Source organism: Narcine bancroftii, chromosome 10 (genome assembly GCF_036971445.1).
Source record: "Narcine bancroftii isolate sNarBan1 chromosome 10, sNarBan1.hap1, whole genome shotgun sequence".
Taxonomy (NCBI): Eukaryota; Metazoa; Chordata; class Chondrichthyes; order Torpediniformes; family Narcinidae; genus Narcine; species Narcine bancroftii.
Genome location: NC_091478.1, coordinates 5,221,817 through 5,243,001, shown reverse-complemented (window position 1 = coordinate 5,243,001; position 21,185 = coordinate 5,221,817). Strand labels below are relative to the sequence as shown.

General features: G+C 39.5%; 1 protein-coding gene across 7 annotated transcripts in view; it reads left to right on the top strand.

The window, feature by feature from the left end:
• mgmt (O-6-methylguanine-DNA methyltransferase) overlaps positions 1-21,185 on the top strand; it is a 538,867-nt gene that overhangs the window by 451,424 nt on the left and 66,258 nt on the right. For 4 of the 7 annotated variants that reach the window (XR_011345278.1, XR_011345279.1, XR_011345277.1 and 1 more), the window contains exon 7: positions 14,729-14,853. Coding sequence is in view for 1 of the 7 variants with exons in the window: in XM_069899651.1 (XP_069755752.1) it covers positions 14,729-14,779 (51 nt within the window). In the remaining 6 variants the exon portion in view is untranslated. Of the gene's footprint in view, positions 1-14,728; positions 20,515-21,185 lie in introns of those variants that run through there. The other 3 variants (XR_011345281.1, XM_069899651.1, XM_069899649.1) reach the window with 1 other exon arrangement.

Sequence of the window (21,185 nt, the reverse complement as noted above, 5' to 3'; positions counted from 1 at the left end):
ACTCTAGATATTGTAACTATATACAATGGAATTATTCACCAAAATGGTCGCTCCCCCCCCCTTTGATAAAGAGTGTGAAAACAGGGCAGACATATTTAATGAGTTCCATAAAAGAGAAAAAGCCCTGCATTCACTGGAAGGATCCAATGATTGCTTTTATGAATGTACGGGTAATTTCACTACCAAGGATGAAGAAAATGATTACAGGATGGTTCCTGGATTCCACATCACAAGTGAAACACCAAGGTAACTTCATCTTGCTTCTGGGTCCTTTTAGAGAATAGCAGATAAAGACTATTTCGCATATTGGAAGGTCTAGAATATCCTGATGCACAAGAATGTAACCATTGCATAACAAAAAATCCAGCAATTAAGAAAGTTATATTCAATAACAACACTTAGCAGGATTCTTTTCATTTTACAATTTAAAAAAAAGCACAGAAGGTTGTGGTTATGTGGATTGAGCTGTCAAAAGAAGTGATAGAGGCAGAGAGAGTTCCAATGTTTAAAAGGAATTTGGGCAGATCCTTGAACGGAAAAGGAATGGAAGGAGATGGGCAAATGGGATTATCGTCAAGGTCACCATGGAGAGGTTCACCCGAGAGACCAGTTTCTGTGCTGTACGACTTTGTGACTCAAATAAATCAAGGAAATAATAAATAGAAGTATTTCACAAAATGATTTTCATAATTAGATTGATAGTGAGAATTCCCCTTCAGAGTTAATTTTATCAGCTCTTTAGTGTTCTGAAAATACCAAGTATAAAAAGAAATTCAGAACAATGTAACATCTCACTTTTCGGAGAAACTTGTTGAATTGTCATTGAAGTCTTTTATTAATCATTTTAAGAAAAATTTGGATAGGTTTCTGGATGTATGGAGGGTTATGGGCAGAATGCAGGTCAGTGGGAGGAGGAGAGTATAAGTGTTTCTCTGATCAATTGTTCAATCTGATTTAGTTGAATGTGTGATTGATGCAACAGATGCAAATACTTGTTTGGCTGAAAACTATCTGTTTATATGTTAATTACAGTATTATTGGTGTCACAGCTTCAAAAGGTTTAATTTAGACATACAGCACAGTGACAGGCCCTTTCGGCCCATGATCCTGTGGCACCCATTTACTCCCAACTGACCAACAACCACCATATATTTTTGAAGAGTGGGAGGAAACCAGAACACCCAGATGAAAACCACACAGACATGGGGAGAATGTACAAACTCCTTCTAGATAGTGGGGGATTCGAACCTCGGTCACTGGTGCTGTAACAGTGTTGCACCATCTGACATGGATGATTAAGTGTGGAACATAAATACTGCATTATCAAGAAGGTAGCAAATAGCATTTAAAATACTACAAAACAAATGAATTATTATCAAATTGATTTTGAGATCCACAGCTCTCAATGCCCAGCAAGTCTCTACTAACAAGGGGACAAAATGCTTTTTCCGTCTGCTTTATTTTGAAAATCCATTCATTAGTGAATATCAGTCTGCATACAACAAGAAGTCACTGTTGATTGACAATTGGGCCTATAATTGTTTTTTAATTTCCCACACAATTGGTAAAGTGAGGCCTCAATATGTCATTCACCTAAAAGACTATACTTCTACCAGGACATTACTGCTTCTGTATTACACACTCCAATCGTAAAGTGGGCTTGAACCCATCACCATTTGACTCAGAGGTAAGAGTACTAGTTACCGAGTCCTGACACTATTCACGGGCACTATTTAAGATACCACAGTGGTACCTAGTGCTGACACAAAGCTGAAAGGGTTTAGAGCAGGGGTGTCAAACTCAAATTCACGGAGGGCCAAAATTAAAAACTTGGACTAAGTCGAGGGCCGAACTAAATATTTATTGAAAATTTTCAACAACATCTGCATGTTTTCTCTTCTTTCACCATATGTAATGTTAAACTTTTTCTTATTAAAATAAATGTTTAATAATAGTTCTGGATAAATTCTTTCCAGAAGCATTAACAAATGAGAAATAAAATATTCAATAAATAATATTTCTCTATAGAGGATTTGTCAAATGTTGCTAGTGTGCTGTCGAATAATAAAATCTGAGGGCTATTGAGAATGTGGGAGAATAACATGATTCCTGAAACAATCAAATGGGTGACTGATTGTGGGCATGAACTCTAGCAGGGTTATTTGACATGCCCTTTTTCCATTGGTACAGATATCCTTTGATTTACACACTTTTCAAGTTTTATGCCTAATGAGCTTATATCCAGGTGCAGGACCATTTTTAACCAGAATATATTTATCACTGTGACATGAGACTATTGGAAGATCGTTTTATCCTGAGATTAAAGTTCATAATACTTACTCAGGCCTGTGTGCGGGAGGGCGGGGTTTGCGGGCGATCAGGTTGGACAACGACAATGCGGGGGCATCGGCTCTCGCTGCAGGGCGGCATCTCGGCGGATCAGCGGCCCCGTCACCGTGAGTCGCGGATTGGCCTGCGGCAGGGAGGGGGAGTGGGCAACGGTCCTGGCGAGGTCAGGCCCGAGGCCTCCGGTTCCGGGCGCTGGGAAGCGGCCTTGGCTTCCCCTGACACCGGCCAGGCCCCAAAACCAGAGTCCACGGTGAGACTCTGCAACGTAAACAGAGGAGGTGGGGGCGATTAGCAGGCTGACGCCAAGGCATTCTGGGATTTGTTGTATTACTGTGCATGCGCTATACTGGCGCAGCGGCCAACGGGCCACCTCTAATACATTTTTGAAATGATCTTGCGGTCCAAATACAATTATATCGCGGGCCATATTTGGCCCGCGGGCCAGAGTTTGACATGTGTGCCCTATGCCATCGGAACTCTGTAATTAGTAAGGGATTGCTTAAGGTGAGGTGTGAGTTGGAAGGAAAGGGTGAGAATCACTGCTCTAGACCCAATTGTTACTGAAATATTTTGCTTGAGAAAAATTGTCATTGGCCCATTTCCTTTAGCGTTCTGAAACCGTGCACATGACGAGTCAATGAGGGATGATTAAAGAAAGCAGTGGTCTTCAAACTTTTTCTTTCCACCCACACACCACCTTAAGCAATCCCTTACTAATCACAGAGCACCAATGGCACAGGGACGCGAGTGGAAAGAAAAAGGTTGAGAACTGTTGCATTGTGGTAACTCCACATCTGATTAGGTTAATTGTTAGGCAAGTGGTCAGAGAAGGACCCCCCCCACCCCAAGAAAGGCTTAAATCACAGGAACAAAATAAGCTTCCGTCTCACTGCTCCCAATCTTACACACAGTCCTGATGTGGAATGTGGGGTCGCAGCTCCACATTCACCCGAGTTCAGGTGCTGTCTGTGTGGAGTTTGTACGCTCTCCCCTTGTCTTGGACCAACAGTTCGGTCGCCTAACGAAGGCACCCGAACCCCCCGTTGAAACGCCGGTATCCTGGGCAGTGGAGGAATTGGCTGAGAAGAGCGCGTTGCTCCCACCCCCCTCCCATGGTTGGAGAGGGATTAAACTGCGATCTCACGGCGCCGGGCTCGTCTCCAATAAAAGGGGCGGGAGGCAGGGCCCGCCGCGCACGGAGCGAGGGGGAAGGCATCGCCCACGAGATGTTCGGTCTGGCTTCGCCGCTGAAGCGCAGACCCAGCGAGGATGGTCCCCAACTCCAGCCGCGTCTGTGTGTCCGGGAGCCGGGCGGGCTGAGTGCGGCGCTCCGATCCCTGGGATTCGGGACTCTGAGATCCCTCCACACCTCCGGCGTCTTCATTTTCACCTTCAGTGTGCATGCGCTATACTGGCGCGGCGGCCAGCGGGCCAACTCTAATATATATTTAATATGATCTTGCAGGCCAAATATAATTATATCACGGGCCAAATTTGGCCCGCGGGCCAGAGTTTGACATGTGTGGTTTAGAGGATTTAGGTATTAACAAGATGAAAGACTTACCAATTTTTTTTTACTTCAGATGGGCTTCCAGGCAGCAAAGAACATGAATTGATTTGAATGCCTCATTCAGTTGTTAAGTTATAGATCTTCAATGCATTGTCCTGGCCATGGTATAACCCACTTAGGTCATCTGATAACATGGAAGTATTTATCAATCCATGGCTCATCACCCAAACAATGAGTTGCCATGAATCTTTAAGAGAAATATTGTACAGAGCCAAAAGCCTGGAGACAAGTGTGTCAATATCTCCAATGTTTAGCAGCATAAAAATCATTTGCTCCATTTAGCTCATAGTTTGATCACGGTTCCTTGAAAATTGAATTGCATTTGGTTCCACTTTAGTTTTTTTTAAAAGGTCAAGGCAACATATATATATTTATCTTCTCTTTGAGATACGTGTTTAGCTCTGATTTTTAAATTATATATTTATATGTGTGTGTGTGTGTGTGTGTGTGTGTGTGTGTGTGTGTGTGTGTGTGTGTGTATGTGGGGGGGGGGGGGTCAATCATCTGAGTGCTACACGTAACACTTAGCCCAGTACTACCTGTCAGGTGGTTGACAACGAATCCAGCTCCCTCACCAGGCTTGCCTGGTGTGGAGGGTGGCTAGACACCCTGCAGGATGGAAAACAAGACTGTAAAAGGGCAGACAAACCCTCTTATAGAGTCAACAGCCATCTGACATACATGTGCCGTGAAGCACGGAGATGGCATCCCTTGCATCAAAGCTCGGTCTGGCCATTCACTGCAACAGAACTTCTCCCAGTGTCTTGGACCTCACCGCGCCGCTGGATCCAGGAGGGGATGGCAAGAGGGTGGGCCTGGACCTGTGCAACCCCTACTCACCCAAATCCATTCACACACACACACACACAGTTCCTTTCTGAGGAGTGGAGTATCCTCATACCAAACCTCACAAATTGAAGATCAATGTTTACATTCATATAGGTCCTTTGGTAACCTAAGAGCATTGAAAAGGGGCTCACTGCCAACAGGATAATGAATAACAGGATTATTCCAATGAATAATCCAGTCAATTTGTAATGTCTGGATTGTTTCGTTGGATTATTGAGTTGCAATTGCCAGAATATTGGGAATAACTACTTTATTTCCTTGATGTAGTGCGCTATAGGTCTTTTGTATCCATGTGGTCATTTCTTTCAATGTCTTAACTTGATAAATTGCTGAAATGATCAACACTCGTGTCACTCGTTTACTGATTCATGTTAGTAAAATGGTACAAAACAGAGTAAGAAATGCAAAGTTTTCTGAATGAGATCAAAAGAGTGCATTTTAACACATTATTCTACCAGATTCTACTTTGTTGATCGACTATCCCTCTCTTCAATCTCTACCCTTCAAGAGACTATAAAAGCAACATTGTTGTGCATGTCTGTCTATGTAACGCATTGTCATGCAGCAGAATGAAGAGCATTATTTCCCTCTTAGGTGGATCCCTTCAGAAGCAAGTCAGAAATTCCTCCCTGTGGAAAAAAGTAATAAAGGAGTTGAGGCCTAATATTCTGGGGTTTCAATTCCATTCTGCCCTCACAGAATGAGTGTATCTAGGCAACATACACAGTAAATTAATCTTGATAAATCTATTTATTTTATTGAAAAACATTTTTATAAAACAGTATTAGCAGTAAATGCAGGTTAAGATGCAACTGAAATAATTGGCTTCTGACAGTTTTAAAATGGCTGAGCAGGTGGTGGTAGTTTGATCGAGCCTGGCCTACACCGGTGTTGATAATATTGGCACTAATCTCTTCTCTTCCCCCACCCCCCCCCCCCCCCCCCAAACTCGTCTGGTCCTACCTCCAAAAATATCAGAGGGGAAAAGAGTGTACAATGTATGGACTATGTTTCAATTCATCCACCATAACCTAAAAAAAATTAAAAGAAAATACATCTTCTGAATACTTGCCTTGAATCTCAGCTACTTGGTTTTAAAATTCAACCATCATTGTCAAAGTGAATTGCATTGTAGTTGGTCACTGGCAAATTGGATTAAGAATTCCAAAACATTTTTGATGAATATTAAGACAAGAGAAAGGCTGGGGAAAGAATAGGTCCACTCAAGGACAAAAAAGGGGATTAATCTGTGGAACCAGAAAAAGTGGATGAGGTCCTCTGTAAGAACTTCATGTCAGTATTCACCCAGGACAAGGACATTGATGGTGGGATATGTTGATAATATTTTAGAGCCTGACACACTTAAGAAGGAGGTGTTGGGATCTTGAAAATATGTGCATACTTTTTAAAATAAATATTTTACTAAATATTAGAGTCGTTTTAGCTGTCATTCAACAATCTCACTGTCCATGGGAAGAAGCAGTTCCTTCGCCTGGTGGATCTGGCTCTGCCACTGCTGTACTTTTTTCCCCCAATGGGCATAGCTGAAAGAGGTAGCATGTGGGGTGGTAGGGGTTCTTAAAGATTTTGTGAGACCTCTTTAAACAACAAACCTGGTAAATCCTTGATGGAGGGAAGAGAGATGTCAGTGGTCCTCTGCTGCTTTTATGTTCCTGTGGATTGACCTTCCATCTGATGCTCTACAGCAACCATACCACATTGTGGTGCAGCCACCCAGGATATTCTTGATAGAGCATCTGCAGAAAAGTGACAGAATGGTGGCCAATAGCCTTGCCCGCTTCAGCTTTCTAAGGAAGTGCAGTTAAGTGAGGAGATGTAAAATGTCCAGAATAGATCACGGTTTAAGTGGGCTCTGAGGAACTTGGAGTTCTTCACTGTCTCCACTCCCGAGCTATTAATGTGTAGTGGAAGATGATCATCTCTGGTCCGCTTAATGGTCATCCTAAGCTGGATCTAATGATGTAGTCGTAGGTCAGTAGGATGAACAGAAGCAGATTGAGCGCACAGCCCTGAGGTGGATCAGTGCTCAACGTGATAATGTTTAACATCCTGCTGCTACCCAGACAGGCAGTGGTCCTTCGGACATGAAGGATGCTGCATGATTTGCTGAGATCCTCCAGCATTTTTTGTGTAAACTACAACCACCGCTTCTGCTGACATTCTTAACATGTTTCAACAGCTAGAATTTTTAGTGGACCTGGATTAGTTGAGGGTTAAGTGGTTTCAAGGTAGCTCTTGAAATCCAACCTGAAGGTGCTGGACTTAAGGCTTCTATACCATCTTGAAGGTAGCCAAGAGAAGAGATTGTGTCCAGGGCAATGGGGGTTCATGATGTCAGCTGTCTCCTTGAGGCAGCATCATGCAGAGGTCTTCATCTTGTGTCAAGGTTGCAAGTTTCATTTGCATAGAAGCAGAGAGGGGTAAACACCTTGTGAACAGCTGATCCAGAAAATGCATCTCCATCATCCACTTGCTCCAGCATTCATACAGTGCTGTTATTCACGGCTTGCACATCCACTCCTTCATTCAACAATGTTTTATAATTAAATTGTATATTGTCACATGAACCAGAATACAGTGAGAAACTTGAAAAGGCGGCACAGTTAAAATAACTGTTAGCGCAATGCTATTACATGGGTTCAAATCTGGCGCTGTCTAAGGAGTTTGTACGTTCTCTATGTCTGCGTGGAGGGTTTATTCCGGGTGCTTCAGTTTCCTTCCACCCTTCAAAATGTAGAGGGGTTGTAGGTTAATTGAGAGTCATGGTCTCATGGGCCGGAAGGGCCTGTATTGTTCTGCATGTCTGGATTAAACATGGATTGTTTTCTCTGGAGCATCAGAAGCTGAGGGGAGATCTGATGTCTAATCTTCTGAAAGGCACATATGGGGTAGATATTCTGAACCTTTCTCCCAGGGTGGAATTTTCAAATATAAGAGGGCATAGGTTTAAATTGAGTGGGGGAAATTTGCAAGGCAAGTTTTTCACACACACCTGCCTGCAGAGGACATAGAAGCAGTGGTAATGTTTAAGAGGCATTTAGTCAGACATATGAACAGGCAGGGAAACAGAAATAAATATAAAGCCATCCAGGCAGCTAGGATTAGTTAAAGTTGGCATTGTTTTTAGTGTATATGGAAGGGCCTGTTCCTGTGCTCTAGTTTTCTATTTTCATCTGTTTCAATCAACTGTCAGTCTTTCTCAGTTCTATGGGTAAAATTCCACTGGTTGCCATTTCATATCAACCAGCTCCTCCTGAGAATCATTCTCTTTACCATACTATATCTCTGTTATTAAACTCTGATCACAAGTGTATTTATTGACCGTGACTCTAAACCCCCAGACTTAAGAACATGGCAACCAACTTCACTTATAACAAGTCCTTTCATTCAAACACAGCTTATTATGCTTTGATTATTCCTTGATCTCCTTCTACCGCCTATGTTTCGATTCTTAACAAGAAAATTTATTTTGCAAAGTTCTCTTTGCAAAAATGTTAAATCTATCTGTTCATTCCAGAAAATAATTTTCTAGTTTTAATTTATTTTGTTGTGAAATCATGTCAAAATGCTGATGTTTTGAAAAGAAATTTTTTTTTTCAATATTGAAGCAGTCAGATTTCGATGTGTTGTCACCTGCATGTTGAAAATTTGCTGCTTGTGTCAATTTTGCAAATATAGAGTATCTTCAGGAGAATGCATGACATTTGCCATCATATTTATAAAGTATGCAGGGTCCACAAAAATAAATAGCTGGTGGCTATTCTTGTTCTTTCTTTTGATGTTATTTCTGTTCCTTGGAGTGGAGAATCAGGCCAATCCCCCACCAGATTAATGGACGTCAAGCTCTCTTAACACCCAATCATTTTGGTTCATTGAATATCATGAGCTAATGATTCAACTTTTGTTTAAATTAATGTCCAGTTTTTCCAGGACATCTCGTGGCATTTTGTTTTTAAGTAGAGCTAGTAAAAAGCAATAGAAAAAATGTGAGATTAACATATTTAGGGTTTTATTTCTCTGTGAAATTTGTAACAATCATCCTGGTAGCAAATAAAATTGACCATGTTAAATGTTGTAAGGCCAGTTTCAATCCTTCCCTGTCAAACACCACCCATTTTAATATAAAAGCTGAGTAAGAAGTATTGGATAGAGAATTGGGATAATTAATATCTGGGACTAATTTGCAAAGGAAACTTCAAAATTGAAAGTTGTAGCCTTGAAATAGGCATCGTGGAAAACATCAAATGTTCATCATTTCTTGACAATTCTAAAAACACATTAGGAAAATTTTGAATAACATACAAATATGGCTTGAAATTTTTTGACAGATCTGCTCTGATTTTACACTTATATTTTTTTTGTAATTGAACAGTTTCTTGCTTAGTGAAAGATGATAAAGCATTGTACTTGTTTAACATTTGCACAGAGTAGTGAACTCTGATCGTCAATCCACATGGAGTAAACATACTTGAAGCGCTATCAATAACTTGAAAGACTGGAGTTTATTCACAATAAATTTGAAGTTTATACCATGCTGTGACCCAGGCTTTTGGGGGGAGGGTTTATGCTAGGACACCCTAAACAGAGTGACCCCAGTGTTGCCAGGAGTGGGTGTTAACGGTTCTCGGGGCTTGAGCCATCAGTCAACTAATCCAGTCACATGTGTGTGGGATGGCTCGCGAGAGTTCCCTCCAGACCAAGGGCATGGTAAATACTATAAATAGTTTTCCAATTGTAAATCACAGGGTTCATCCTTTGGATTTGGGAAACACTGGCATCTGTAATTTCCCTCTGGGACTAACGAGGTGGAAGCTTGTATTCCACGCAACGTGTGGACAGCACAAACATTCGGCACATTTACCACAGGTTACAGCACTGAAGTCTTCACACCAGGTCAAGTGGGTGGAGCCTTAAGTAGTCACGGCAAGGGGGTGGAGCCAGATAAATGATTAATGAACAGTTCACCACAATACTCAAAGTGACAATGGCAGCTGAGGCAATGGAAGTTGATTGGTATATTTAGTCTCTTAGGGAGAAAGAATGAGAGATGCTGTACTTTGATGCTGTACTTTGCTCCCAAATGTGCCAAACAGGGGTATTGCAGACAATGGACAAATTTGTTACCATTTTTTCTTCTTCCTCAACAAGGTAAACAAACAGAATATTTTACAGTCATTAACATCTTTTCTTTCACTTGTCACAAGCACCATCACAAATCCATGCATTTCCAATCACAAAGCCAGACAAGAAATTAAGAGCTCCTGAGGGAAGCAGCAAGAAAATGACGAGATTTTTTTTGCCTGCAGATGACTTAAAGCTCTTCAGAACTTTGTGCTGAGTGGTCCTTACACTGAACAAGAGTTATCAGTGAGACCACATAAACAAATCTCTGCATCAATTAGCAACTCCATTTTTGCAGCTTGGAGCTAATATAGGATTGCATGTGGATTTGAAGGCCAAAATCAGAAGGGGGTAGCAATTGGTGATCATTGGTGATATTTAAATTTTGTCAAATGCACCACTCCATTGAAAATGGTCAGCTTTGTTGTGCTATCATGTGGGAACATGCATAGAATTGCTGTTCGTTGGAGCTGAGCATCAATCATCTTTTAGAACTATTTGAAAGACCACCAACATTCTAGCATCAGGGGCATTTAATGTTGCAAGTTGTTTTCTCCTCTGTTTATTAACCCATAGAAAGTTAAGTAATGTGTCTTAATGCATTACAAACCTTAAATACCAATAATTTCAGGATGTATCAGAACCTGCTGACCTCACTGGCAAGACATATATCAAGTTTAATGCATGCTTGACTAAACCATGAAGGGTTTAATAATCATATTGAAAAATAAGCTCGTCTTAGATTATGAAAAGTCACCAATTTTCTCTAAAAAAGGTAAAATATTGAGAAATATCAACAAAAATTAAAACATTGCTAAAAGCACTGTAATTTACTGTTCAGATAAACAAATATATTGTACATTTAAAGTGAAGAAATGCAATTAAATTAATAATACATGATTATGATCGACTTACATAACAAGGCTGTCAGAGAAATGTTCTACAAGCTCAAACAAGCTTTCTAAGGAATATAATCTTGCAAAATACAGAGAAGGATTTCATCTCTTAATTTGGCATAATATTAGTTAGTGCTTCGGAACTAATAGCTGCAGACAAATGAGCTAAACCTGGCAATGCATACCAGGCACCCGTAACACTGTGTATATTTTAAAAAAACTTACCCCTGATGTCTCCCCTAAACATTCTTCCCTTCACTTTGTACAGATGTCCTCTGATGTTTGCTCTTCCCATCCTGGGAAAATGCTGCTGGCTGTCTACCATATCTAGGCCTCTCATAATTGTAGACCTCTATTAAGTCATTGCTCATCCTTCATGTATGAAATTTCAGTAGTCAAAGCTACAAACCAAGAATGTTCATCCAGAATATCAGTTCCCAGAGTTACTCATTCCTTTTTTTGTTGGACAAAATTGGATTTCACTCACAACAACCATCAACGTTCATTTATCTTGCAGTGAAGGTTCTTTTTGGCACCCTAGTGCTTATTCTGTTCCATGTCGGCACAGGCTTTTCTCTGGAGTTGGATATGCCCACTGTCCCAATTATTGAAAATGTATCTTTCATAGGCCCTTCATTAATTTCTCCATAAAATACTGGTGAGAATATTATTGTCAGTTTGTCTTTCTTTGATAATAAACTAAAGACCAGCACATGTTTTCACAGCCTTCCTGCCAATACTGATAACTAAGGTTATGGTTGTGACAGCTTTCACTGCTTAATGAGACAAAATGCAATCTTACAGATGTCCACAATTTCCAGCACAAACCCGTTTTACAACTGCTCCTGCTCTCCTGTCAGTTAATAGCTTTGCTATTGTTGTTTTGATATTTATTTGGTTCAATTCATCTGAAACCAATGATATCACCACATGTGTATTTTAAAAGGCGAATTACGAAGTCTGGATGCTCCGGAGACTCTCTCTCTGGTGTCTGAAGGTCGCTATCTTTACAATTTTACAAGTTAACCTTGATTTGAGGGAAGGGTTTGATTAGTCCGAGAATTTGTGTTTTGTTTTTTTTTCCCCTTTTTCTTTTTTTTTAAAAAAAAGATTAATTAGTTAAATATGAGTTTAAATATGGTTTATCATGAATCATAAATTAAGATAGAATTTACCCTTTGTAAAGGGATTGTTTAATTTTGTCTTATCTATTTTCTATCCAGAATTATCCTGGATATATTATGAGAAAGGGATAAACTGTTAAATGCCATATTGATAGAATTTGAGATCTTAAAAGAAGCAAGTCAAATAAACATTTATGGATAGATTTTGATTTACATTATATGTTTAATATGTGATATGTAAATGATATGACCTGTTTGTTATTATTATAATATGACTTTTTATATAGGATTAATAAATTAAACTAAAAATATTTTAATGAAGAAAGAGAAGGCCTCCAGGTTTGGGCATGGGAATCATAGCATGTACCTAACCCGATCTCTTTAATGTGATTAACCCTAACCCGAACCGCATGCAGGAGAACTAACAAGTACTTAGTTGTTGATATGCAGTAAACACTCCAAGTTGCTGCATCATCAAGATTTCATTCATGACATCACATACAACCTTGAGATTCATTTTCCTGTGGGTGAGGTAGAATTACCACTTCTTCTTCTTCTTCTTTGGCTTGGCTTCGCGGACGAAGATTTATGGAGGGGGTAAAAAGTCCACGTCAGCTGCAGGCTCGTTTGTGGCTGACAAGTCCGATGCGGGACCACTTACTGATAGTGCAAAAGATCTATACACATTGTACATGTGTAAACAAAAAAAATGTAAACAAACTGACTGTGCAAAACAGAGAGGGTGAAAAAAAATCAATAATGTACAAAAGTAAGTGTCCCTGACTGCATTTATTGTTGAAGAGTCTGATGGTGGAAGGGTAGCAGCTATTCCTGAACTTGCTAGTGTGAATTTTGTTGCATCCATACTTCTTTCCTGATTGTAGCAGCAAGAACAGAGTGTGTGCTGAGTGGTGTGGATCCTTGATGATTGCTGCTGCTCTCTGACAGCAGAGTGTAGATGGTCTCTATGGTGAGGAGAGTTTGCCTGTGATGTTCTGGATCGTATCCATTACATTTTGCAGGCCTTTATGCTCAAGGGTATAGGTATCGCCATACCAGAGTATGTTGCAGATGTTCAGCACACTTTCCACCACATATTTATAGAAATTTTCCAGGGTTTCGGATGCCATACCAAACCCACAAACTTCAGAGGAAGTAGAGCCAATGACATGCTTTCTTCATGATTCTTTTAGGGTGTTTGGTCCAGGAAAGACACTCCAAGATAGTGACTCCCAAAAACTTAAATTTACTCATCCTCTCCACCTCTGATCCCCCAGTGATCACTGGATCATACATCTCTGGTTTTTCATTCATGAAGTCAACACTTACCTTCTTGGTTTTGGTGACATTGAGTGGGAGGTCATTGATGGTGATGGACCATTCAACAAAGTTTTCACTCTTCCTCCTGTATTCTCATTCATCACCCCTTTTTATACAACCCACTACTGTATCGTCAACAAATTTGTAGAAGTATCACGAAATCCCTGGCAAATGTTGATTATTCAGTCAAACTTCTACAGGTCTGCTGAGGAAAATATACTGACTAGTTCCTACTGCCTGGTTTGGTCACTTGAGTGCTCAGGGAACACACAAGGATGCAGAAAGTGCAAACGTAAGCATCACCGTCATGGCGATGAACCCCTACCCCCATCTATTGAAGGCGCTGCCTCAAGAAGACAGATAAAATCATAAAGCAGCCCTATCACTCAGGACACAAACTGTTCGCATGGTACCTTCATGCAGAAGGCACAGAAGCTTGGGGTCCAGCACCTCTAGTTTCATGAAAAAATTTTATCCAACATCTATCAGGCTCTTCAACCTCCCTTGAGTACCCGAATCCAAACCATAAACTAGTCCAGGACCACAAAAAGAACTGTTTACACTATTGAAGGGTTAATTTATTTCTTGCACTAACTGCAACTATGAATATTTATCTATCTTTTTCTATCATCTCTTTTCCTGTCTTGGGATATTGTGGTTGTTTATTATATACGATTGTAGTTGATGTATCAAATATATCTGTTTGGCTGCAGCAAGCAAGAATGTCTGTACATTGGCCTCTCATTACTCAAAGTGGGCAGTAGTTATCTGCTGAATACAAATACTTTACAAGTCTTAAGTTGGGAAAGGTGACCTAGATCTCCCATTCTTCATGGAATGGGTTTGCCACCATAAAAAGCCTAAGCTGAGTAACTTTGACGGATGTAGACAGAGCTCCCGTGCGCTTTAGCTAGTCTCTGAGGTCTGGTTGCATGAAAACGCAGAGCTCAGTGATGACCTTCTAGGAATTGAAGATTGCACTAGAAAAATCTCTTAAAATGAAAATGCTTCAGCCCAATATATACTGTAAGGTTGTTATGCAAGGTATCCAAGGTGGAATTCTACCTTTATTCATGATCCCCCAATATTCTTTATTCTCCAAAATAGAGCAGTATTCCTTTAATATGCTGATCTGTAAGGCATTGAATCACCTAGCAATCATAGCTCTAACAACTGTTACTGCCCAGGGATTCAGTATGGCTATAACTACCAAGATGTCCATAACCAATTTCAAGACCAAACAGTGCAGAAACAAAGTCTCACAGATGCACAGAAAGATTCAAATTGCTCTAACAACTCAGACTTCTTCATCAATACATGATTTAAACAGATAGTCAGGTTATTGCCCCATTGCTTGCAGCACTTGTTCAATATATCAGGAGACCATCCACTAGGTCTTGTAGTTGGAAAACACAATTAACTGTTTATTTCCCATCACCTGAGGTTGCAAGCTGATTTGTTTGCACTTTTTTCGACAGGGACTTTATCAGGAGGGTGACCGAATAATCTCCACGTGCCTGGATGTGTGAAGTTGCAACAACAAATCGTAAAACCAAGTAGCATCACAGCCCCTACAGCCGCACAGACTTCCCACCATTTTAACGTAAGCATATGTATGAGTTGGGCACATTTTCCACCATTTAATTAAATCACAGCTGATCTGATGTTCATCCAACTCTATATTTGATAAGAATCAACACATTCCTTTAACTATTCAAATTCAAAGGCTAATTTTGAGAGAAAACATCTACCTCATCTATGTCTTAAAATGGAAACTTTTTATTTTTAACAATGCCCCCTAGTTTTAGACTTTCCCAGAATAGAAAACATCCTATTTACATCCACCTTGTCAAGCTTTCAAGATCTTTTATGATTCAGTCTGTGTTCTTCTAAATTCCAAGAAATACAAAACCATCAGGCTACCTATCCTCAGAAGACAATCAACCCATTCTAGATATTCATCCAATAACTTTCACAAAGTTGCTTCCAATGCATTAACATCATTGCTGATCATAAGGAGACCAACACTGTACACAATATTCCACATGGAGTCTCAGCAATCCTTGACCTTCCCAATTTTGCATTCAACTTCCCTCACAATGCATATTAACAATGTATGAGCTTTCCTACTGTCTGCATACTAACCTTATTCAAACAATGCATTGAACCTCCACGACCTCTCACTATTTAGATATTTTATAGTTTACCTGTGGATGAACTGTTGGAAGAGAGTTTCAGACCCTCCCACTGAGTGGAACGGGAGGGATCGGGCTCTGTAATTGGTCTTGCTGATGCTATTCCCTAATCACCTGTTGACTGTCATCAGCAGGCTTATCCTGCGTCATTGGCCCAATTGTGCCTTTTCTAACCAGTTTCACCTGGTGACCTTAATCACAGAAAACCATGAAGTTCTATTTCCATTCCTCTTTGTGCTTCTCCAGCATCCATAAAAGACTGTGGTCTCTTCATGGCTCATTATTCTCTGGATCTAGCTTGGAGCTGTAAACATCTCACTGGACCTATGTTAAAGAGGCTTGGGCTTCAAAATGCTCCTGACCTCTGGATAATTATATCAGATAACTGACTGGAAATGGAACATGGTATAAACTAGCCACTGGAGGAAAATATTTACCATTAGACCAAAGCTTCACAGTTAAAAGAACAGTGAACTATCTTAGAAACTGAATTCTCGCTCCTCTCTGAACCAATACTTCAAAAACATGTTCACGCATTATTAATCTCATTCATTATTTCTGAGACTTTGTAGTGCAGGGGCAGGTGTACTGGACTTGTTTCAGAGCTGAGAAGCTTTGTAGGACAGTCTAAGTCTGAGAAATGTTCCAGAAAGAAGCAGTTCTTCTTCCAATGAAATAATTTATGTTAGTCCAATACGACAGTTACTTTTCTTTCTTCTTTGGCTTGGCTTCGCGGACGAAGATTCACGGAGGGGCAATGTCCACGTCAGCTGCAGGCTCGTTGGTGGCTGACAAGTCCGATGCGGGACGGGCAGACACGGTTGCAGCGGTTGCAGGGGAAAATTGGTGGGTTGGGGTTGGGTTTTTCCTCCTCTGTCTTTTGTCAGTGAGGTGGGCTCTACGGTCTTCTTCAAAGGAGGTTGCTGCCCGCCGAACTGTGAGGCGCCAAGGTGCACGGTTTGAGGCGAGATCAGCCCACTGGCGGTGGTCAATGTGGCAGGCACCAAGAGATTTCTTTACTATGGTAGTGAAAACTTGGGTAACCACTGAATAAAGAGAGGGAAAGGTAGTATAATTTGAACAACCAAGGACAATTGTCCTTCTTCCATTGACTGGACACGAGAAAAATCATTACTCCAAGTCAAACTTTGGATTGGCTCTGGGGAGTATCAGAAAAAAGGACAAAGAAATATTAATGTCTGTCATATGATATAATTGCTACTTATATGTGATGCCAGATGTAACCAGCACTTGATGGCAGATGTTACCTATTCACACCTCTGACTTTGGCACCTCAGGCCTTTCATAACAACCCAAGAAAGGGACAGATTAGTTGATGTTTTTTCAAGTTCAAATTCAAGTTTATTTTTCATCTGATTATCGAAGTATAACCCGATGAAACTGTGTTCTCAGGTCCATAGTAAAAACACACAGAAAGACATAATAGACATAAAAACAAATGATACATATACACAGAACCTATATATATCTCTTATCTATCAAAAATAATTACTATTATAAATAGTAGATTCACGGGGAGTTTTGTACGGCCTTTGCCCCAGAAATATCTACTGTATAAATTAGGTACTCGTGAAGATAAAGGGAAATATTATTAAACTAATCAGGATGCTGAAATGTCGGCAAGTCTAGAAATGCTCTCAGGCTGTGTTAGATTTCATCACCTGAAATGCACACCAAAACAATCAAAACACCATGTATTCATAACGCACCAGATCCACAATGCCCAACCAATAAGCAAAGACTTAAAAAGAGCTATTCAGCTCCTACACTTGAACTAGATGATATCTCCAATGTAAGAACCAAAACACTCAGAAAATGTGATCATTATTTGAGGCATTCAATTGTTGGAGACTGTACCAAGGGCTTAATTTTTTTTAAATAATTTTTAAAGTCAATGGCTTCATCTCCATATTATTGTCTGGAGCTGCTTTATCAGATTACCCACCTTATTGGCTGGTATAAAGATGGTTATGGCCATGGAAGAATGTTCACGCCTGTCAGCCTGTTAATCAGCCTGCAAATCTTTCCACTACTTCACACAATTCTCCTAGGAAATGTGTGAAGTTTTAAAAACAACAGCTCTTTTAATATAGCTTCAATTTTAACATCTGTATCAATCAGTACTTCATCCTTTTCTATCACTGCCATCTTTCCTTCACTCATCTTTATAGGTAAAGAAAACATTTCCTTTAGTAAGTGCATTTGTTTAACCTCCACCTAATTATTTTTAACACTTGCGTAACCTGAACAATTGTTTGTGAAAGAACAAAGGAAATTAGTTACACTGGTTAGGGGGCTTATCTACTTTGTACAATGTATATGACACTAAACTCATGATCATAAGATAAAAGCCCCAAATAATAATTTAATCTGCAAGAGTATTCAGAGCTCACAAGATCAATTCACAAATTGGTTCTTTGATTCCATGGAATGTATATAATTTCTGATGCAGAAAGAAATAATCTAGATATGCACAGTCTTGAGTCAGGAATTGTCAAGCCTCATGGATGACCAATATTCTAATTGTAGTCAATTGTGGTGGCATTCTACCTTGTCACAAATGAACCATCCAAGAGCAGGATTAATGGGGAAAACTTTTGGGCTCGAGTGAAAGCAGAGGATCTACATCATCAGGCTGCAGTGTGCAGATGACAGTGGATGTGCCAGAAATGTGCTGCAACGGGGACCATTAAATACATTCTGAAGTTCAGAACTGTGTGGGGCTTTATTACGAGTAGTAACGAAGTCCCCTTGATACTGGATTGGACCTGAAGTTTTCAACTGGATGAAGCAGTGACCATAGAACACGAGATACTTTAATTTAAAATTTTAGACATACAACACAGTAACAGACCATTCCAGCCCATCAGCCTGTGCCACCCAATTGACCTACAACCCCCAGTACATTTTGAACAATGGGAGAAAACCGGATCCTCCTGGGGAAAACCCACGCAGACATGGGAAGAACGTACAAACTCCTTAAAGTGTGGGATTCGAACCCCGGTCTGGATCACTGGCGCCGTAACAGCGCTGTGCTAACCGCTACTTTAACCATGCCACCATGTACACTGCTCAGTACACTTTACACCTTCTCAGTAAACTTCACCTGCCCAAGAGGAACGTTGTGAAGTTGTGGAATTTGGATCTAAATCACAATCATTCTGGTGTTTGCGTTCCATAATCGTACACAAATTCAACACTATAATGGCAACAGCTTTTCTCATGTCTCAAGCAAATTTTTAGGTAAGATGAATTTTACATCATTTTTTAAATTAGAAAACGTCAACAGTAATGTTCATGTATATACAGCATTAAGTACATATTAATTTAGAAATATATTAAGGCAAATATGTACCGGTATTTGTCTTAATATATCAGTGAATGTTTTCATGGTGAATCAAAGCTTTAGGTTTACCAAAGTCTCTGGAAATCGGAACGTTCCTCTTCAAATTTACTGAGGGTTTCTAAAATGCTTCCTAAATGTATTGTCCAATAATGCTGCAAAAAGCATAACAATAAACACATTTATAGAGACATTGTACAATTTGATTCATAATGGAAATTGGTCATTTCACTACAGTAAAACATGTACATTTTTAAATGAATCTCTTGTCCAGTTTTATTTATTTCAGTGGTTTGCAGTTCAGGATTTCAACAGGGTAATTATACTCAGGTTTTAGTCCTCGGTTGACCACAGTGAAGTATTGATATAATTTTTCCATGCCATTATGACTTCATAACAAGCAATACAAATCAAGAGCAAGTTTAGTTTAATACTACTCAATAGGGAAATATAAATTAATATTTAATTGTCTCCTACCACAAAACCCTTTTTAATTTTTGAAAATCTGAAGTTCTATAAAAGATACACATTAAAGTGATGCTACCTTTTATGTCTGGAAGATGATCAGATCCAAGTTCCAATGGAAACACAGGGAATACACGATGATATCACCTCCATAAAACTCATGTAGGTTACTATAGCAACGAGTAGGGTTTATTTGGGGTTCTGTATTCTAAGGCTAGACTTGTGAAGCACATTTAAAAGATATTATAACTGTGCTGTGCATAGAGTATTGCATACATGATATTATAAGTTATGCTTTATTGAAGGAATTCAAAATATTTGGAAGAAGTAACAATAATGTTTTGCAGCAGGGTTAAGATTTTATATTTTATTTTCTGGTTAAAACATCAATGCTTATGGATCAACTTCACTTGAATAAATTGTAAGTTCTCACTTCAATTCTGGCGATCCTTTTAATTGCAGACCTAAAATTTTGCTGGAATTTGTCGATTCAAATTCAGCGTTCATAAATCCATTAAATTGCCTTGTTTGTAAGACAGTCCCACAGGTTTAGTGAGGAGCGAGCATAAATATGTCATTGGAATAATATGGCCACATCAAACTCTGCTTTGATTCTTAGCTTCCTCTCTCTCTCTCTCTCTCTCTCTCTCTCTCTCTCTCTCTCTCTATAATAGCAGTTGTTGCACATTTCTGTCTTCGACCTTACTTATGTTCTCTGCCTGCCCACATCACTGAATTTCTGAGATCGAGTTTCCACTTCTCCGATTGTAAATTTAAGATGCACTTTAAAAATAATTCTATTTACAAAATTATTTCCACAAGCAAAATGAAAAGCAGCAGCCAGCTAAATACTGATAAAAAAAAACCACAATACAAAGCAAGAGGATCTCGTGTCAGGACTGTGGGGAGCAATTGGGACGACAGGAACCATGATTTGTTACCTCAGTGAGTGTGGCTCAATTAAACTGAATAATTTCCAAGCCAATTAGCCACTCTTTTAAAAGAGCACTAGAAAGAATTACATTATATTATGTTAACCTGGAGTGAAGTCTACACACAGTATTGGTTATTCAGTGAAAGCTAAACTCTGGATATGACATTGATGCATTCCAAAATACATTTGATTAAACACTGAGAGTGCTGGTAGAGGTTGTAGCATCACAGTTAGCCCTTATGTAACTGCTACACAAATCATACTGACACATTAGGCAATTTTCTTTGCTAAAGAATACAAAACTAAATAAAGGTGATTTAAGTCTGAACTGCTTGCAATTTATATTATTCTGTATTTTGGATCTAATTTGAAATCCAGTTTGAAAAGTAATATCAGTTAAATAAACAATATTTAAAGCATTCAAATGTTCGCCATACACACAAGAAAACTGCAGATGGTGGAATCTTAATCAAATGTTATGTGTTGCTCAATGTTAAAAAAGGAAAAAGACAAAACTAGATCACGAGTTGACTCTTCAAATTTTGTGCCGGTTTCTTTGACTTCACTTTCAAAAATAATCTCGTAGGTATTTCTACTGTTTGGATGTGTATGGGTCTGAAGGCTTGGTACACAGAATCAATCGAGAAAGCAAGTCTTTAAACATTATTTGTAATTATCTTTGCATCACAGTCCCATGAACAAGTGTCCCATTGCCCCACAATTGCTGGGTCCATGTGCCAGGAAGTTCTGAAAGTCAGATCAATTTAGTTATCTGCTCCATCGTTGAACCCACCTTTAAGTCTATTGACATTGGAGTGATTTGCTGAAGAGATTTTCTTTCCACCAGAGTCGGCCAGATTGCCAACAAGAAATTCTTGACTCTGCACTATATACAGCTAAACACTTCATGGTAATTCAATGTAATGTTTGTGAATATTTATTGGTGATTTGATTTGTTTTCTTACTTTTGAAGTACT